The sequence below is a fragment of the Charadrius vociferus genome, unplaced genomic scaffold, assembly GCF_000708025.1.
Source record: "Charadrius vociferus isolate BGI_N301 unplaced genomic scaffold, ASM70802v2 scaffold126, whole genome shotgun sequence".
NCBI classification, from domain to species: Eukaryota; Metazoa; Chordata; class Aves; order Charadriiformes; family Charadriidae; genus Charadrius; species Charadrius vociferus.
This window is the reverse complement of record NW_009648894.1, coordinates 2885079-2903947: the sequence shown is the minus strand read 5'-3', so window position 1 is coordinate 2903947 and position 18869 is coordinate 2885079. Positions and strand designations below refer to the sequence as shown.

At 33.7% G+C, this 18869-nt stretch overlaps 1 protein-coding gene across 1 annotated transcript in view; it reads left to right on the top strand.

Annotated features, from left to right (window-relative positions):
* The window catches only part of DNAJC1 (DnaJ (Hsp40) homolog, subfamily C, member 1), a 70046-nt gene that overhangs the window by 1239 nt on the left and 49938 nt on the right, over positions 1 to 18869 (top strand). The window contains exons 4-8 of the mRNA XM_009887151.1: positions 109 to 155; positions 6150 to 6315; positions 7237 to 7334; positions 8396 to 8489; positions 17955 to 18045. Of these exons, the coding sequence (XP_009885453.1) occupies positions 109 to 155; positions 6150 to 6315; positions 7237 to 7334; positions 8396 to 8489; positions 17955 to 18045 (496 nt within the window). The remainder of the gene's footprint in view (positions 1 to 108; positions 156 to 6149; positions 6316 to 7236; positions 7335 to 8395; positions 8490 to 17954; positions 18046 to 18869) is intronic.

Below are 18869 nucleotides of genomic sequence, written 5' to 3'. Positions count from 1 at the left end.
AGGTTGGCAAATGCAAAATATGATACTACTATTCAAACTCTATAAACTCGATCCTAAAGTAAACTGTTTTGTCTGGCTTTTTTTTTTCTTTTTCTGTTTTTGTTTTAGTTGGTGGCCATCTATGAGGTTTTAAAAGATGAAGAAAGGAGGCAGAGGTGAGTTAATTTTCACAGGTTCTTAAAGCATTCATGCGAGTGATATATTGAAGTCCTATTTGACTTAATTGTAACTCTTCAGATGATTTTTTGCATAATTGCAGTTTGTAATTCCTATGTAGCTGTTTAATGAAAGATTGTATGTGGCTTAAAGGGGAAGCTGGTCCTTTAAAACTAATATTTGGAAGAACTTTTAAAGCTAGCTCTTATTTGGAGCAATTTTTTAACACTTAATAATCATATCACTTTTTGTTGAGTTGTGTCAGTTATCACTGCTTGTTTTTATTAAAGCTGTAGTTGAAAATATAGGCCACTGATTCAACTGTCAGTTGTGTCTCACTATATCAATAAAAGGTTTGTTGCATGATATTCAGGGATTATTGCCAGTGTATGTCTTCTTCAACATTGTTTTCTGTTGCTTAGTTCATTGTTTTTTCTTTCAGATGTATTATCTATAATGCTATAAACTTTAGTATACATAGCATAATTTTTTTTATATAAATGATAGTGGTCCTTGCTGCTTCAGGAGCGAGTCCAGCAGTACCTGAAGGGGATAGGATTAAGAACTGAAAACCTGGGGCTGATCTGCTTTCTGGAAAACTATTTTGAACTTTTTTTTTTTTTTAATTCTTTTAAGTGGATGACCATTTAAACTAATGATTATCAGGAAAATTAGGACACTGGAAGAGTTTTGCTTTTGGGTTGGAATTTTAGTAAATCATCTTTTGGCTTACAAGTCATTAAACAGGGCTTCATGAGGTATTTCTTGAGGGGTTTTTGGCTTTGTAGATGTCTTGGCAGGAGTCCAAGTTGTATAGTACAGATTATCTAATTTTGATAACCCTCTCTTGGAGTGTTGTGAAAATGTACTTAATAGAGATACTTTTGGAAATTTGTAATTTTTTTTTTTTTTTTAATTTCACCTCTCTCAAGAGAATTTAATTGTGAAGTTCTACTCAAGCAATGTTTAAAAAAATTGTTAGTTAAGTGGTTTCAGACCACTTGAAAATTTATTTATCCCCCAGATTTTCCCCACCTTTTTGTTTATAGCATTGTTTGCATACACTTTGTGATGTTGCCTCTCTGGAACTTAGTTTCAGCATGGAACTTACAGGAATTTCCTTGCAGCTGTAGTAGCAGCTTTTTGCATGGAACTGTGATGCAGTATCTTGTAAAAATTATGTTTTTAAGCCTTGTATACATTATGAATGTGACTAACTTACCCAACTTCTTTGTAAGAATATAGTTAATTGTGTGAGGTGATGGACCCTATTGGAAGAGGCTCAGAGTTTACTGTCATGCTCATGCACTGAGGAGAAACTATACTGCACCCTTTGTCTCTCAGGGCTTATCAATTCAGTTTTATCCTGATTCCAGAGATACTTAATTGGGTCTGTCGTAACAAGGCTTTCTGCCAGGTTTCTTTTTTTTTTAAATTATTTCAGTCGTGTCTGCCCCCACCCCCCCCATCCCCCCCCTTGTAAGTGTGGTATTTTTTATTTCTCAAGTAACTCAAAGACCTGATGGGATGAGACGGAAATACGTTCCATTTCTTACAAATTAGTTAGTGAGGAATACTGGCAGTTTAGCTGGAAATCCCTTCACAACTGGACACCTAAATGGTTTGGGCACAGGATTATACCACCTCGAGAAGAGTGGGCTGCAGTCTTCTGCTTCTGTACAGTGAAGTCAGCTGTATCTGCATCTTACTGTTCATCTCAAAAGTGATGTCATCCAGCATTGGTCCTGGTGTGCATACAGAGAGCAGAAAAAGTAAAGGCACTGTATGATTGAGTGATTAACTCATTCTGAAGTAATAAAACTGCGTCTAATTAGACCCTTCCTTCCATGTCTTGGTGAATGTCAGAGGTGTTAATTGTTTGTGTGCATGTACAGAAACAGCGTTCTAAAGAGGCAGATCTGTTGGCCAGCTACATGTAATTATTTTTCTAAAACCTCTGTATTTTTATGTTTATCAGTGAATTTTTACTTTATCTGATGGCAGAAGCTTTCTTAAAACATTGTGTTTCCTCTACTGACAATAATAATACAGGGGGTTGTAATTAAAATGTGGTTTGCTTTTTGGAGAAAGTTATATAGTTGCTTGTGAAGTGTACTAATATTTTGAGTAGTACTGCAGAATATAGTAATATTACCGTGTTAGTACTTTTCTCTTACACACTTTGACTGATAGGTAATCAAAACTTTATAATATTCTAACATTAAACATATATGAAGCAATTGTTTAATGTAGCAGTGTTTAACATTGAATTAAACATATATGCATCAGAATGTAATATTTTATGTTTTGTATACACGCTGCAGAGTGTGTGAAATCCTACAGAAAAGTTTATCTTTAGGGTATGTGGAGATAGGTACATTTCCTGAAATACACGTTACTTTTGGACATTTATTGGTAAATCAACTTGACAATGAAAAATTTTATTAGCCTTTAAATAATTTTTAATTTATGGAAAAGTAGATAATTTTATGCACTTCTATTAATTGTAATTAGGCAAAAATCTTAAATTTTAGTTTCATTGTTTGTTACCATTTTAAGGAGCTTTTTTTACCTACCAGGCCTATCCTCTGTAACAATGTGGACTTGATTACAGGAAGCATTTGCGAAGGAATCAAGATATACTTGTTTAGAGTAAGAAAGGTGTTTATCTTAGCTCTCATTATAATTAAATGTCAGTATTCATAGGTATAAATTGTTCTGGCTGATGTTGCACTGGATGTCTTCGACAGCTTGAGGGGAAAAAAAGGCCCCCAAAATAAAAAACACCAGTGCAGTCTTCCCATATTTCAGAACAGGTCTCATTAATTCAAGGTTATAGTATATAAACTATATCAGATCTCTGAAATTATTTGAAATATGAAATGCAGTGGCTCTCTTAAAGGGGAACGTAAATTATAATTATATCAAAATAGATGATACTGTAATTAGCTACTACAGTTAATGGAATTTTTTTTCTTGCAATGTAATTGATTTCACAAAGAGCTCTAAAAACTATTTCATTAAACTTTACAGAAGAATGAAATTTTAATAATCTTGAAATTGGTTACTTGTTAGTACAAGACTAACAAGTCTTGTCTAGAATCCTGAGTTTTAAAATAAAAATTCAACTTAAGGTATAAATGGGGATTTTTTTGTCTTTTTTTTTTTTTTCTGGACTGGTGCTTTGGGGGTTTTTAGCTTGCTGACTGCTACATTTCAGAGACAACTGGCAGGCATACTCATATGTCAAAGATTTGCTGCATTCTATGTACATATGTCTGAGGAAAAATACTTCAGATGTATTTTTCCTTTTCAGCCTGATTTCTTTTTTTTTCTTACATAGAGTAACAATTAATATAGGGTGCCAAAAGAAGAATGCTTTGTAATTAAATTTTGAATGTAGTTTTTGATGCACATGGATTAACTAACTATCTTTCGTAGTTAATACGGGCTTCTATAAAGAAATTCTTTAATGAGAAACTTACTTTTAATTAAACCACATCCTAAATTTGGAAATCAAGATTTAAAAATTATGGGAATCTTCTGAGTTTCAGTAGGCTCATTCTCCAGTTGAAACCCTAAAAATCATTGATATCTTTATTTTTCAAATACAGAGCTTAATTACTATTGAAAGCAGTGATTTATCTTTTAACAGTATATATTCTAAAAAGTGGGTTATAATAGAAGCTATCTTCCCTTAAAATGGCCAGTCGTGTGAGCCATAATGCTCATTGATAGTAAAATCAATAGAGCATTGATTCTGAGACTTAATCCTTGGAGACTGTTGTTCAGAACAGCGGACATAGCCTAGTAAATACAGAGTGCTGTTTAAAGTGTTTAATGCAAGAGACTCTGCTGTCTTAATTTATTTTTTCTTAACAGATAATTTATAATACAACATGGTTACCAAACATTAGTTTGCAATCTTGTTTTACATATTACTGTATTGTTACCATTAACATATATGGATCTTATTTAATCAGTAGCCACGTTTTCAGTATAAGAGCTAACAAGCCTTAGTGTATAAGAAAAGCAAATGCTTAGTGAATTTATAGTAGTATTAAAAAAAATTACTTGATTCTACATGTATTTCTCTGAACCTTTCAAATGAAGAGCATCTTTTGTGAAATCTTGTTATCAACCTAAGTTGTTTTAGAAATGGTTTTGTTTCTAAAATATTTTCTTGTATTCTAACAATAAAATGTTTAGCAAATGCAGTATTATTTTTTTAAATGCTAAAACATCTACCCAATTCTCAAGCAAAAAGTTAAGTAGAAGTTTTAGTTTTGAAATAACATCCTAAGCAATTTTTCTGAGTTAAGGCATCAGTGGTTAATTCGTTCTGACTTACTGGGAAAGGAAAAAAGTTACGACTTCAAATTTTACAATAATGGATATTAATCTTAGTATTCTCATAATTGTCATGGAAGATAGAATTTTGTAATACTTATTTTACTTTGGGTAGCATTCAGAACAGTGGAGAATTCTGAGGTGTTAAATCTTTTGCATAGAAATAACAGTGCCAACTTGAACAAATGTTTTATTAGAAGTCAGCTTTTCTAGCTGTGCTGAATTAAAGTATATTTTTTAATTGAAAACCATTGCCTCTTTTTCTGTTTAAAAAATTGAATTTGCTTGTGGAAATTTTTTTTAGTACATCTCCAAGGTATCAATTTAATAACTATCAAAGTAGCTAGTGCAGTTGTTGCATTTAAATTGATTTACATGTCAAGACTGGCAGTTTAGCAGCTGCGCTATTATTCCTGGATCGGTCAATTTACTTGAGAAAAACCTACTACTGAGTTCTACTGACCTGCATGACAATATAGGCCCTATTTCTATTCCTGTAATTAGGCCTGCGACTAACTCAGAATATTTTTAATTAAAATATTTTGGTCAATGTGTTGCACCAAATTAGGCCTTTCAGTGCAGATTTAATTCTGGAAATGGTGTGATTAGAATATATAATGAGTTGTGTTCAATTTAAGATTAACAGGTTGTGCATCTTGAACATACAGGTTTTTGAGTTTACTGTAGAGCTTTTTATTTGAAACTTTACTCTGAAGAGGTAACAAATAGAAAAATCTGTTTTGCACGTCTGTGGCTTGTTTATTTTTAAATTGATGATAACATAGTGTAAATAAAAGACCCCAGACATACTAAGATATTTCAAGACATTTGTGTGAATAGAAACTGACAAATTGTCGTAAAATGGTTTCTGTACAGTCAGTAGTGTTAGTAAAATTAAACAGTTTTAAAATAGATTGATTTTGGAGACCGCTTTTCAAAGAGAAAATCAAAATCGTCTAGCTGTGGTGAACTTTTGTTTCCTAACATCAAAATCAAGCCTTTACCTTAAATTCATATCTGACACAGAATGGATGTTAAGTCTGGCAGCTTTTTTACTTAATGGATATCGTGCTACTAAAGGACAAAACAAAAGCAAAGATACCTCTCCCCTCCCCCCAACACTTGTGCTTTTAATTTGTGAAAGAAAAAAAGGTTTTCAGTGTTGGAGATTTTTGTTCTTTGCTACATATTTAAGTAGTTTGTGGTTTGTTATTTACTTCTGTCACAGAGACCTGCCCGCAAATTACTAGGCAGGTAGAACGCATCTGCATTTCTGGAAGTCTGTTATTTCAGAAGTGAACGAGCTGGGGTTGAGGCCTGGTGTTGCAGGAGCAATCAAATAACTTTTTTTTTATTTGCTTGGTTTTGTTTTGTTGGGTTTTTTTTGTTTTGTTTTTAAGAGACTGGACATATTTCCCCAGCCTTTCCTTCTGGATTCTGTTTGTTTCCAGATGCAAGCCTAGCAACTGACAAAACAAGGTGTTGCTCTGTTAAAAAAAATATAAATAAATTACTAAATGATCTTCTGGGTGTGTATTATTCAGGCGGTCTGTGGATTACCATTTGTTTTGTTTTATAATTGGACAGTTTGGCTTATTTCATTTTTAGCTCTCCATGAAAGCCTGTTATATTTGCTACTGTAGGTATGATGATATTCTGATCAATGGACTACCAGATTGGCGACAGCCTGTGTTCTACTACAGGCGAGTGAGAAAAATGAGCAATGCTGAGCTGGCATTACTCTTGTTCATTATACTCACAGTGGGTCATTATGCTGTGGTTTGGTCAATCTACCTGGAAAAACAGCTGGTAAGTATTGGTGATAAATCAAACTTGCTTCAGTTGTTAGTATTGAATTTCCTACAGAAGTTTGCATATTGTAGGGATCTCTTCCACTTCCCCTGTTTTGAATGTGTATTTTTCATATTTTAAAAGGATTATATTTAAAATGCTGATAATTATAGAATGAGACATTCAACGTCTCAGAAATAGCAGTCTAAAAACTACTTAATTTTTCTACAATTGGTAATAATGCATTATAATAATATATAATAGAACCAAGAGATGGTTCTTTGGTTTTTAACTGGAAAGAAGAAAAGGAATAAAAAGTCTTCTATCATCTGTTGGTGCAGAATCATATGCTACTGTAGTCGTGTCTATGATTTTTCCTAAATGTTGTTTAAAAATAATCAGGTTTTATTCATTTAAAAGTCATACTTGCTTTGCCTTTGTTCTTAGCTAAATGCTTTTTTTTTGTCTTGGGGTTTTGTTAACAGGATAGGCATCAGTAAACAGAATAAAATGTAATTTTTTTTATTTTATTTTTTTGTCATATAAAAATCTATTGCACTTAGTAGACTGGGAAAAAACCTAAGCATAACTTGAAAAATATTCATACATTAGCATCTATTTACTTTTTTTTATTTTCCACTGCATTATTGAAGTTGATGAATGAGAAAGGAGGCAAGTTGAATGCTTTCTCTTCTTAGAAAACTTTGATTGCTATGGAGATACACATGAGTGACAGAACTGGACTTCATGTGTGTTTAAAGACTGGATACCATGGCAACAGTTATTGTTAAGATAGATCATTTTACTTAATCATGTAGGACCCCTAGATACATTTGCATAAATGCTACTCTACTGTTTACCCTTCACAGAAGAGTCCCAGTAACATTTATGGTTTACATGTTAATGATAACCTGTAACTGTAGTTCTTTCTACATCAAGGATGAACTGCTTAGCAGAAAAAAGAGGGAGAAGAAGAAAAAAACAGGCGGCAGGAGTACAGATGAAGCCAAACTTGCTGCGCTAGACAAAAATGAAAGGTGGGAAGAAACTCTCTTGTTTTCCACATTGTAAAACATTTCATCAGCTAATAGTTTAGTTCTATCATTTTCTTCTTCATCTTTGAAATATTTTATGAGGAGAATAACTGTATTTGTAGTTACAGCCATAGCTGATAGAAAGTGGGCCAGTGTATTTTCAGGTTTTGATTTGTAAACAACCGTGTGGTGCTTATTCAGCAGATCAACAATAATTGAAAGGTTAAGGCTGAATTAATGGTATCTGGTTTATAGAAGGGTATTATTTTTTCAAGTTGATTTTAGGAGATTTTACAACTTTTTCCATCTTTGAAGATTTTTGCCTTTGATTACAATTAACAAATTACAATTTATTTAAACTTTAGTTTATTATCGTACCAAGCAAGGAGCTTTTATGGGGTTTTAATGCTTGTCTGATTTAATGCTTTTTATCTGATTAACTTAAAAACAAGCCTGTTGCTAAAGGCTTCTAACACCATTGTTTGTTAAGAAACACGTAGAGAAATAGTGACTTTCAGGACACTCCAAAAGATACCACCATTTCTTCTATTGATTCATAGAAAGAAATAAAGGGTTTAAATAGTTCACACAGCAGGGGCATGAACTGGATCAATGCAGGATGGAGATCAGAGACCATTCTGCCTGTCGTCTTTCCTGATGACATCAGTGAGTAATGCTCCAGTGAACTGCAAATGACATTAATTTTTATGTATTGTTTTGTTTATGCTACAGTCTTCATATCTGGTTGTCAGCACTTGTGAACACTTGGTTGAGACTTGAGGTTTTTTCAGTTTTTTTGTTTTTTTTTTTAAACTGAAGTGATTATGTGGCTTACGAATTTATTTTCTTGAAGAAAAGCCCTCTTAAAGTATTAAAATACAGCAATCATTATAGGTTAGCTGTTACGTATTTTGAATTAAATAATCAAAATGTATCTTTAATATTATGTAGTTACATTTTTATAAGAGTTGACAAGTGCTTATCATCTTAAAGGATAATGGGAAAGTTCTGAGTTTGAGATTGTGTCGCAGTAATAAACAACTTACAATTTTATTTGACTGCAGAGTGTTGGACAAACCACAATGGCATGACTTACTTCCATGCAAGCTGGGAATATGGTTCTGTCTCACTGTGAAAGCTTTACCTCAGTTATTCCAGGTAATAGTAATGATTTTAGGTTATATTACTTTATTTTTCTTGATAGTGTTATTATACATAATCAGATGTGTAGCACTTGTCCTTATGAATTTTCTGGCTCAAGCACATACTCTCTCTCTCTCTATATATATATATAAAATTACTCTTTGGAGGCAAATTTAATATCATAAGCTCATCAAAGTATGAATATTTTAAATTTATATTAATCTTAATGTGCCAGGGGATTCAGCAGCAGTTCCCGCTAGGCAAAACTACAAGAATAAATGATGGTAGAGGGATGATATATATATGTACGCACATGTAATTAGGTGTAGCAATGTCTTTTAAGCAATCTGTTAACAAAAGTTAACAGAAGTTTTTATCTCGAATAGGCAAATACTGTGTCTTCATAGCAAATATTTATATGTCACTTAAATTTGGGGGAACAATGAAATTACATTTTCTGAGTGAGCTTTTCTGAGTTACTGGGTGATGATATGAATTGATACCTGAAATTACTAAGGTAAAGTAGCAAAGGTGTGATTGTAATTTATAAACATAGATGTGGCAGACTTGCCCACACTTGTGTTTTTTTAATCTAATACTATAAACTGTAAAATTTAGTTGATGTTCATCCAGTGTAAGTATTGTAAACGTCATAAATGCAATTAAGTTTGGTCTTTCAGCGTTCATTTTTATAGTCTTTAACCTTTCCTACAAAGAGATCCAAAAGTTAATATCTCATCCTCTTTTAAAACTTTCATCAGAGCTGTGTGGCTATTTTATTAAAGAAATTATTCTTTTTGCAAGTTTTTAAAGCAAAAATGATGATGCTCAATTAAATCAGAGGTTCTGTCCAAATTAAGCTTTGCTGTTCATCCCTCAGCGAGGTGAGTCAGATGGAAAAGAATGAAGTTCAGCAATTGCTGTTGCTGCATTTTTTAAACTTTCTTCATAATTATACTCCTTTCTTTTTTGCCTTAATTGCAAAGTATCCAAAATATTATAGAATATGGTAAGATTCATGAAGAATTCTAAGTTAGGACTTCTTATTATCTTTCTAAGCTGTCATTTTCTCACTTTTATGATTTTAAGATAGTCTGTTAAAAAGTCATTATAACAGGTTTCAGATCTTCTGTTCAAAAAGTAGCTCCTAGGTCTGCCAGAACAAGCAGAAAAGATGAATACAACAAAAGTGATGTTTCGCACTTTGTAGGCACCTATCTAGATGTAAATTGCCTCATATGTAAATTACACTACTGCTTAACTCCTGGGTTTGTGTTGTTTAAGATGACCTGCTGATTATGTAATCAAAAAATGCAATAAAATATAACTAATCTTCAATATTAATAATATTCAGGATTTCAGGTACCTGAAATGAATTACTGTAGCTTATTAGTTAACAATACTTAAAGAAGTATTACTACTTCTGGAGAGCATAAGAGCAGCAGTGACCTCAAGTTGGAGATCTTTTCTAAAATGACAGTGCAAAAGATACCTTGTATGTTGTAGCTAGCTGGAACAGACACACCTCTGGGCTCTTTGGAGTTCTCTTTAAGGTTTTGGCAAGTTCTGCCTTAGTTGCAATTACCAACATATGGCAAAAAAAGTAGCTATACTTACATGATTATACCCTGGTACAGAGATCCTGTTTTGAATGTGAGTGCCTTTCTCTTCAATAATACACTAATACAGGCTTGAGATTTCAGAGTATTTCAGGCTTTTAGTATAAGTAAAATCACTAGGACAGCTTATCTGGAAGAGAAGACTCCCACAGATACTGAGTAGTGTTATGTGTGCTAGTTACACATGCAAATGATTTAACAAGGTGTTACAATGGTTGACATAAGGATGGCTGCTACAGATTTTAGTTTTTTATTGAGTTAATCTAAACGATTGCAGTTATTTAAGAGCCAACAAATTGTTTTAAAAGTTGGTTGTCATTCATCTGCAACTAATGCAATTGTAGATTAACTTCTAAAAATGCATCCATATTTAAATGAACCCCGTTTGGGACAGAGAAGGGTAAGAGCAATACTTTAAGTGTTGCTTCTGCCACTGAGTTTTTCAAAACCCTGTCTGTGAAATAGCTGAACTGCTTCCCCAAACGAAGGAAACAAAAGCACCTGCCTGTGTACACAAGTTCTTCCTCAAAGGAAACTTTATAAAAAAGCAAACAAAAAACCAAACAAAACCAAACCCGTAAAACCAAACCAACAGAACAAAACCCACAAGGAGAGGTCAATTTAAACTTTTTCCCGCTTCTTGTATTGATTCATTTTAGCTAGCATCTATCTCTCCCCCCCATTAGTTAATGTGACTATTCTACTTCCAACAGCTCTGTCTCAGGATTCAGGTTGCTGAGTTTCTGCCCATGCCTGGCTCTCATTTATCCAATTGAGTGTCTTTCTCCTACTTCCCCTCCTCCTTCAAAATGTCAGATTTCAGAAGGAGGCACTTAAAATAATTAAGGTGGGCCTTTACGGAAGAAAAATGCTTTGTTTGCATGCCCTTGTGATGGCCTGTGCCATTTTATCGTAGTCTGCATTTTATGTCAAGAAACTGGAAGAAAAATGGGTGAGAGGAGGATGAGAGAAACTAAAAATGATTGTTTTTCTAAACTGTTGACAGTTATATTTTGAGAGAGACTACGTAGGCTTTTATATCCATGAATTTAGTTTAGTTAAATTTGGGGTGAAAACAGCATCTTTAAGCTTGTTTGAAGAAGTGAACGGAAAATAATACATAAAATGTATCATAAATCAAATATCTGTGGTGTGAAAGAAACATTTAAGTGGAGTGTAAATTACATTGACTATTACCAAGTTTAATTCTTATAATGTAGGCTCAAGAAAAAGATAGAAAAAAGAACGCAAATTGTTTCTCAGGTAATTTACAGTTTACTCTTTCATGAGAATAACCTGGAAGAAGGCTATATATTTAAAAAAAAATAAAAGAAGGAGGAAAAAAAACCAACCTTAATTAAAATGCTTTAATGGAACTGAAAATTGTTCTTACAAAGAAACAAACCAGCTAAATATAGTGTGAAGGATTTCAGTTCAAATGGTGAATGTTACACAGAATAGACAGTTGTGTTAAGTATACTTTTCTTTTGTGGGAGAACAGTTATATGTAAATTGTAGTTTATTCCCAAAACAGCTGACTAGAGTTTTTTCTTTGGATGTGCAGACGTACAACTTAAGTCATCTTTCTTAAAAGTGTTGTTAATTATTCTTCACAAAATATTTCCTTCAGAGAAGAGAAGATAGGAGTGTTTATTAGTGTTCCTGTCAACTACTTTTCCTGCACCTTGATGTGGTGAAGCTTGGCAGTGAATATCTTTGTTATTACACCAACTTCATTAATGCTAGTCAGCAGTAGGAAATGGGTTTTATTAGTTAAATTATGAGCCTGCTGTTGTCCTGAGCGTAGTGGAGCAGAAAGCATTTTTGGTTGTTCCAGACAGAAATGGATTCTTGTTAAGAAAATAAAGTTTCCTGTTACCTTCTATCTTTAATAGTGTAGTTGTAGCTCATGCACCCGAGCAGTGAACTGATGGAAGAACTCCTGGTGGCTCGCCAGTAATGAGAAGGCAGTTCAAGCTCAATATGTGGTTGCACAGGGTATAACTTAGTGAGATTATCAACAAAGCTTTCAATTACAATTGAAACTTTTGTTTATAAAGACCTTTGCGTAGTATGAAGTGAATTAAAACAAAAAGGGCAGTAATTTATTTTTATGTAGACTACCAGATGGTAATTACTGTAGTTGATTTAGTAGCCTGGAATAGATTCAAACTAGTGACCCAGAGGTGTTTAATTTCTTGGCATTTTTTCCTCAGGTTTTCTTTTAATCCATGATTACATTTCAACACCTGTTTAGAGATGGTTCAGCTTCGGTCTTAAACGGATTGGCAATGTGTCATTAAACTCAAGAGGCTTTGCCAGCAGGGCATCTCCTTTGGCAAAGTTAGCTTTTAAGCAAGATTTGATTAGGTCAGCAAACATTTGTGTGGGTTGCTTTTGTCTTCTCACATGACTTTATATAAAATCATTGTGTGTGATTAAAATAAAATTTATTGCATTTAATAACGTATGCCTTAAAAAAGAGATTTTTTTTGAAGGTATTTATTCAGTCAGTAAGGTTAAATATCTCCTTAATTCCCAGCTTTACGGGGTTTTGATGTGTTCCAACTTACTGTACAGCACCGATGTTGACATAAGTTGTGGGAAGCGAGCAATTGCAGGATGTGTGGCACGAGTGATTGTCCATTTGCTCTGTTTCTTGCTATTTTGCAGCTGTTGGGAGAACCAAAGTAGGGATGAAGCTCTTGACCCTGAGGTCAATTAGAAGCTTAGAAGCAGGTCAGAGGAGAGCGGATGGTATTCTGGGTGTATGCAAGTGAGCAAAAATAATTTGCGTCTAACAGGGTACTGTCTGAGGCTCTGGGGACAAAATGTGTTTTCCTGCACTGGGAAAGTTATGAGTAAATGTAAGACACTAAAAAAATTTGCCTTTAATTGCCTCTTGTTCTGTGGCAGCCAATTTTATTCTGCTCCTTCAAATATTTTACTATACGTCTGCATATCCCAGCACACACGTTAAAGGAGCGTAGCTCCAAGAGTAGCTCGGGTGTACGAGGTGATACCAGCTCTCTGTTAATGGTACTGTTCTGTTGTGGTATGAGGCTTCACAGGGTGTGAATGGGTCTCAGGGAGGCCTTGCAGCGTTGGCCTCAGTTCCCCCTTCTGGCTGCCTTTGTTTCACCAGTGTGGATGTGGAAAATAACCAGCAGATACTGGATTAGCACAGCCTGCTGCTGGTCACCCGGTACACCCAAGGCTTGGGAACCACGCTTCAACTGCGCACAGGCTGTATGCAGCTGAAGAGCCTGGCCACACCTGGTATTATTCCAAGGTCAAAGCATGATTTTCTGATTATAAAGCAGGACATTCCGCAATTCCTATTTATTTACTAGTTTGCCTTTGAGTAAACATGTAAAAATACCAAAGAGAAACAGAAATACAAATCATAATGTTTAACTTTTTTTTTAAGCATTATTTCTTACGGAACACATTGATATTACTAGTTTATAAACCCATCAAAAGAGTGGTTTTGCTGTGGTATAATGGCTGGTATTTTTACTGCGCAGAAATAGTAAATTGAAGGTCAGAGGTTGTGGTAATTTTAATTTGACTCTTTTTTCTCTGTTTTTTTTGTGTGAATTGTACAAGAACGCTACTCCAAAAGACAAAAAAGTAGTTCAAGAAATTCATACAAATATTTCTCTGTAAGTCTATAGATCGATTTAATAAGAATCAAAGGAAAGAAAATTATTTCAAAGTGTTGATTTTAAGTATGCTTGTGGCAAAGTTTCCAGTTAACTATGAATTCTGAGGTGATGCATTTTGTTTGTATCTGTCCCTCACCCAGAGAAGTAAGATGTGAAGCTGATTCTATCTCAAAATCTGTAATGAAGGTTCATATATGGCCAATACAGCAAGTTGTTTCCAATGTTTGCCTTATTTCTCGTAATCTCTAGTCTTTCTGAGGTAGACCAGAAAGCCAGGAAGATTAGCTGGAGGGGAGGAAAAAAAACCAAACTACAAAGCAAACAAACCAACAAAACCTCATCACCCTTCCACCCTTCCTAAAAGTCAAGGAGAGGCCGGAGTGGCTGAGTCTTACTCAAAAATGAAATTTTTTGTTCCAGCATTAGTACAGTTTGAATAAATATTGTATCTGATGATTTAAAAAACAACAACCAAACAAACAAAAACCACCCCAAACCCAACCCACCACAAAAAAACACTAACCAAAACCCCAAACCCCCAAACAAACAAAGAAAAAAGCCCCTAAAAGTCCAGTATCAAGAATTTCTGTATTTTTGCTTGACTCAAGGGCAGCTTTGTCTTGCCAATCTCAAATTTATTGACATGAGACAATACTGGTATAAAGAGGAACTGAAATACAAGAATTTTTCAATATTCCTTGTTCTTAATTGTGGTTAAAATATTGAAATTATGTTAATGAAGTGTTTGACTGTCAATTTTATTTTTCTTTTGCAACACTTCTTGAATTTTTTTGTTAAATATGAGGGTAAAGACAGGAACTTCCTATACACAGCAGTTAAAATATAATTTAGAAATACTAACAGCAGAATTTTGTGTTTCTAATACACTCTTTTTTTCATTCTGTTCCTTTTTGGAAAGTGTATATTTGAAATCATAGTATGATAAAACAGCATATATTAGCCCTCTTCATCATTCTTTTTGCTTAACTGCATGCATATTACTGCTTTGATGGTGAAGAAAAGCAATGTATTTGCATTTACGTTCTTGTTTGAAAACTTCTCAAACTCCTGCAAATGAGAACAAAATATTTCTAATTAGGTAAGCTGGAAATTCTAGTTAGAAGAGTTCCAAGGTTTGTATTTGTATGTCTCTTTCCTCTGTCACTTTCCACCCCTAGAAGGATAAAAGTGTTGTTTTTCTTATGTTTATTACCTATTGAAGAAGTAGTATACATTAGGTACAAAATTTTGGTGTGCATATTTTGAGCAGTTTGGGAAAAGATCCTGTAAAGGAAAAATCACTACTGAATCTTGGGGAAGGAGCGTTAGATTGGAAGAGGCTGTATCTATATTGCCAGTGTTTTTAGGGCCCTAAAATGTTTGTATTGAGGCAAAATGACTGCTTAAATATATCACTTCGGATAAGTAAAAAATCTGAACATAAATTTGTTTCAAAATACTCTTGCTACCAAAACTGGACATGCTTGAAAATGAATATCCCTGTTTAGACTGATACTATTGAAAACTAACAAGCAGTAAGTTGAAATGTGCTTATTTATGTTAAGGCAGAAGTTTTCTTCAAAGAACTTCCTATTTCAAACTGTTTTCTAGTGTTTCTTTCATTTTGACTTATAGGGTCTAATACCCATATAGTTTGTGTCTGTGGCTAAAATCTTTACTCAGGTATGTCTTTTAATTTCACTCTACAACCTGTAGAGCCATTTCTTATGCTTTTGTGGGAAGGATTTGATTTTCAAATCTTCAAAATCCATTTTTAATAATTTTTTTATTGGGTTTTTTTTTGCTTTACTTTATATGTATACATTTTTATGTGTGCTTCAAAATGTGCAGTCTCCCCTTTTTTTGTGATGCCATTATGGTATCAGCCATTATAAACTGTGATTAATAAGATAAAAGACTAATGTTGCCTTTGTTACCTGGATATTACTCCATTTGCAGTGATAATCCATTTTATATCTATAAAGCAACAATACTACCAAATTTCATTTACGTGCTTCTGACTAGTTTTCTTTGTTGTTCAGCTATTGTGTCTCATTTTCATCTGAGCCACATTTCCAATTGTTCTGTGATTGACATGCTGGAGAGATTGACAGTTACCCCCTAGTGCCTGCTGTCTGGAGATCCCACAAGCAATAATGGATTTTACACCAGAATTTAGCATCAAATATTGGCTTTCAGTGTCAAATGGGTTAAATTTAAATGCCGGTTAATTGTAGCCATTTTGAAATCATAGCCTTAAACAAAAGCATTTTTTGGATATCTGTGTCTGACTCCTGTGTATGCCACAACCCAAATGTCTCAAACTACTAGCAGAAGTTAACCATTACATTTATGGCTGTTTCTGTTTCTTAGTGACGCAAATAGTCCAAATCTGGAGAGTACAAGGAAAGTTTCCATATGTGGTAGGGGACTGGTATTTCAGGTAAACCGAAGAGAGAACCAATGCTGATCCTTATTTTGGCATTCAATGTTATAACATAGAAACTGAATACGTTTCGTCAAAACCTTCCTATCTGCTGTTAATGGTAGTCCTCCTGTACCTACACACGTTTTTTTTTATCCCCAATTCTACTACAGCCTTCAAAAAACCACTCTTCCCCATCCCCAAAACTAAAACCGTGTAACCATGTGAAATGCTCTTATCTGCTATGTTCCACCAGCAAAAAGTTATGTAAAGTCTTTTAAATTTCTTCTGCATGCCGTGATCCCCTACATAAACTTGGCAGAGAAATGTAACTTCCCATTTTCCCATACCCAAATTTAAAGACAAAGAGGGAGTAAGAAGAGGTATTTTGGAAGGAGATGAAACCTTACCGGTCTTTTGTGGGAATTTGTCAAAGTTTTTCTTCAGGCGCACTGACCTGTGTTAGTGAGATGTCACCAAAAAAACATTACAAAGTTCTGCTCAGAGCTCTGTGTTGTCTCACCTCCCTCAAGTATCCTTGAAGGGGTAGAGGCCAGTATTATGAAAGAACAACTGTTGTGTCATGGTGGTTTTGCAAGAAGTAATGGTTTGGGATGACCTCTACCATTAGAGGCAGCAGTAATGACTGTTTAACTCAGTTTTTTATTTTCCAAATTTATTTTATTTTCAAATTTTATTAAGATGTCTTATTTCATCTTTAATGAGACCAGGTTTGTTCACGCTTATGGGACTATAGTTGAAATTATAAAAATATTTACTGATGTTTTAACAATACATTCTACATTAAAATTTAAATCACACTTTATATGTTAAAAATGGGACTGTTAATGTAATAACAAGAATAAAAATATTTTTGGCTATAAAGAGCAAGAAGGAGGTTTATCTAATACTCTAATACAATAGCTATTCTGCATGCTTGGAAATGATAAGTAATAATTTTTCTATTTCAGAATTTTTATTATAGATTCATTGTTTTTGAATAAGTATAGAAATCTCTTAAACTAGTAAGTGAGAGTAAGAAAACTCTCCATACCTCTTGCTTCAGCAATCTGGTTGTTCATATTGGAAAGCTTTCAACGCAGATCTATAATTACTAATTCATCAGATTTTGGAAACGTGTAACTTATTGTGAGATTTGTGACAGGACTTCTAGTTTTATGTCTAAATTTGCCAAATAAATTTCAGATTAGAATCTAATGTGATCCTTGGAGAAAAAACTTAATATGTATTTTCAACACTTCAATAGCAATGTAGAAGTTGGTTTAAAAAAGAAAGAAGGGAGGGGGACACAAGTTGGATTTTGGAACGTGCAGTTAGTGGTACCATAATGAGGTCACACTAAGACGGCTGCTGCCTAGCAATTGCCTTTGTTTGTCCCTGCACCCACTACTCTAATTAAAAACTTTTCTTTCTTCCTCAGAACTTCCAGATTGCTGATGTGAGCAAAGTGGGTACTCAGCCTCTTACAAAGCTGTAGGTAGTGATCAGAAATGTTTTTCTAACCGTTTTGCTTTTCAGGTTGTTGATGAGCATCATAGTCTATAATTTCAATGCTATTGCATTTGAACCTTTATTACACAGAAATTCTACATTCTAAACAATTACTTTCTATACTGAAAATTACTGTAGCTCAAGGAAATGAATGTACCTTAAATTTTTTGCAAGGTTAATTGAGAACTTAAAACAGAGCCATTGCAATAACTTGTTTGTATAAGGATGCTAATGCCATTGCAACATTTTCTTAAAGGATGCCAGACAATTATATGTAGAATATAAAGAAACAAAAATGAAGGCGAAAGAAGATGCCCTGGCTAAGGCTGAACTTGAAACACTTCAGAGTGAGTTTTTACCACTGTCTTAATAAACAAAGCTGTAATATGCTATACCTACTACACAGGATCTATGTGAACAAACATTTTTATAGTCTTCTAAAAGATGTGCTTTATATATATATCTGTACTGCTGTTAAATTTAAATCAGCTTTTAATTTTGTGACAAATTTTGCAGTAGGCTGCTGGTTTGTTCCTGTAGAAGCATGAAACTCAGATGATAGTTACATAGTAGCAACAAAAGCATACTTTGCTAGAAATGTTGCTTTACAGGAGAGGGAAATCTCAAATGTATACATCTTGAAGTATACATTTTTCAGAAGTAAAATGTACCTCTTGCATTTTGGGTACTCTTGTATTCTCTTTATCTGTAAATATTTTTTTAATAAGATGTTTAATAATTCTTTTGTGCATATTTAGTTGATTTTTGTGGTAGAAATTGAACATAATTTGAATTTCCAAAAGGATGGATGCACACTTTGGAGATGGATTCATGCTATTGTTGAAATAAATGCCTTAAAGTCTTTACACTCTTATAAAAGACCAGAGAAGGCAATTAGCATTTCCCTTAATAAAGTATTCAGAATAATTATAGGTGACTTTTCCTTTTCTTCTTTCTGTTATTTGCTTTTGCCAGAGATTAAATCTACCCTCTTCTGAAGACAATTTTTAAAGGTCTTTTTTTGACTGTTTGTATGTGCGTGCTTGCTTGCTTTATTTACTATACTTAAGTGTATGCTTTTAAGTTGCTTTATTCTGACAAGTGCATTGAGTGCCCTATGATAATTTACTAGCTCTGAGTATGCATAAGCCTTCAGGCACTTAAAATACAG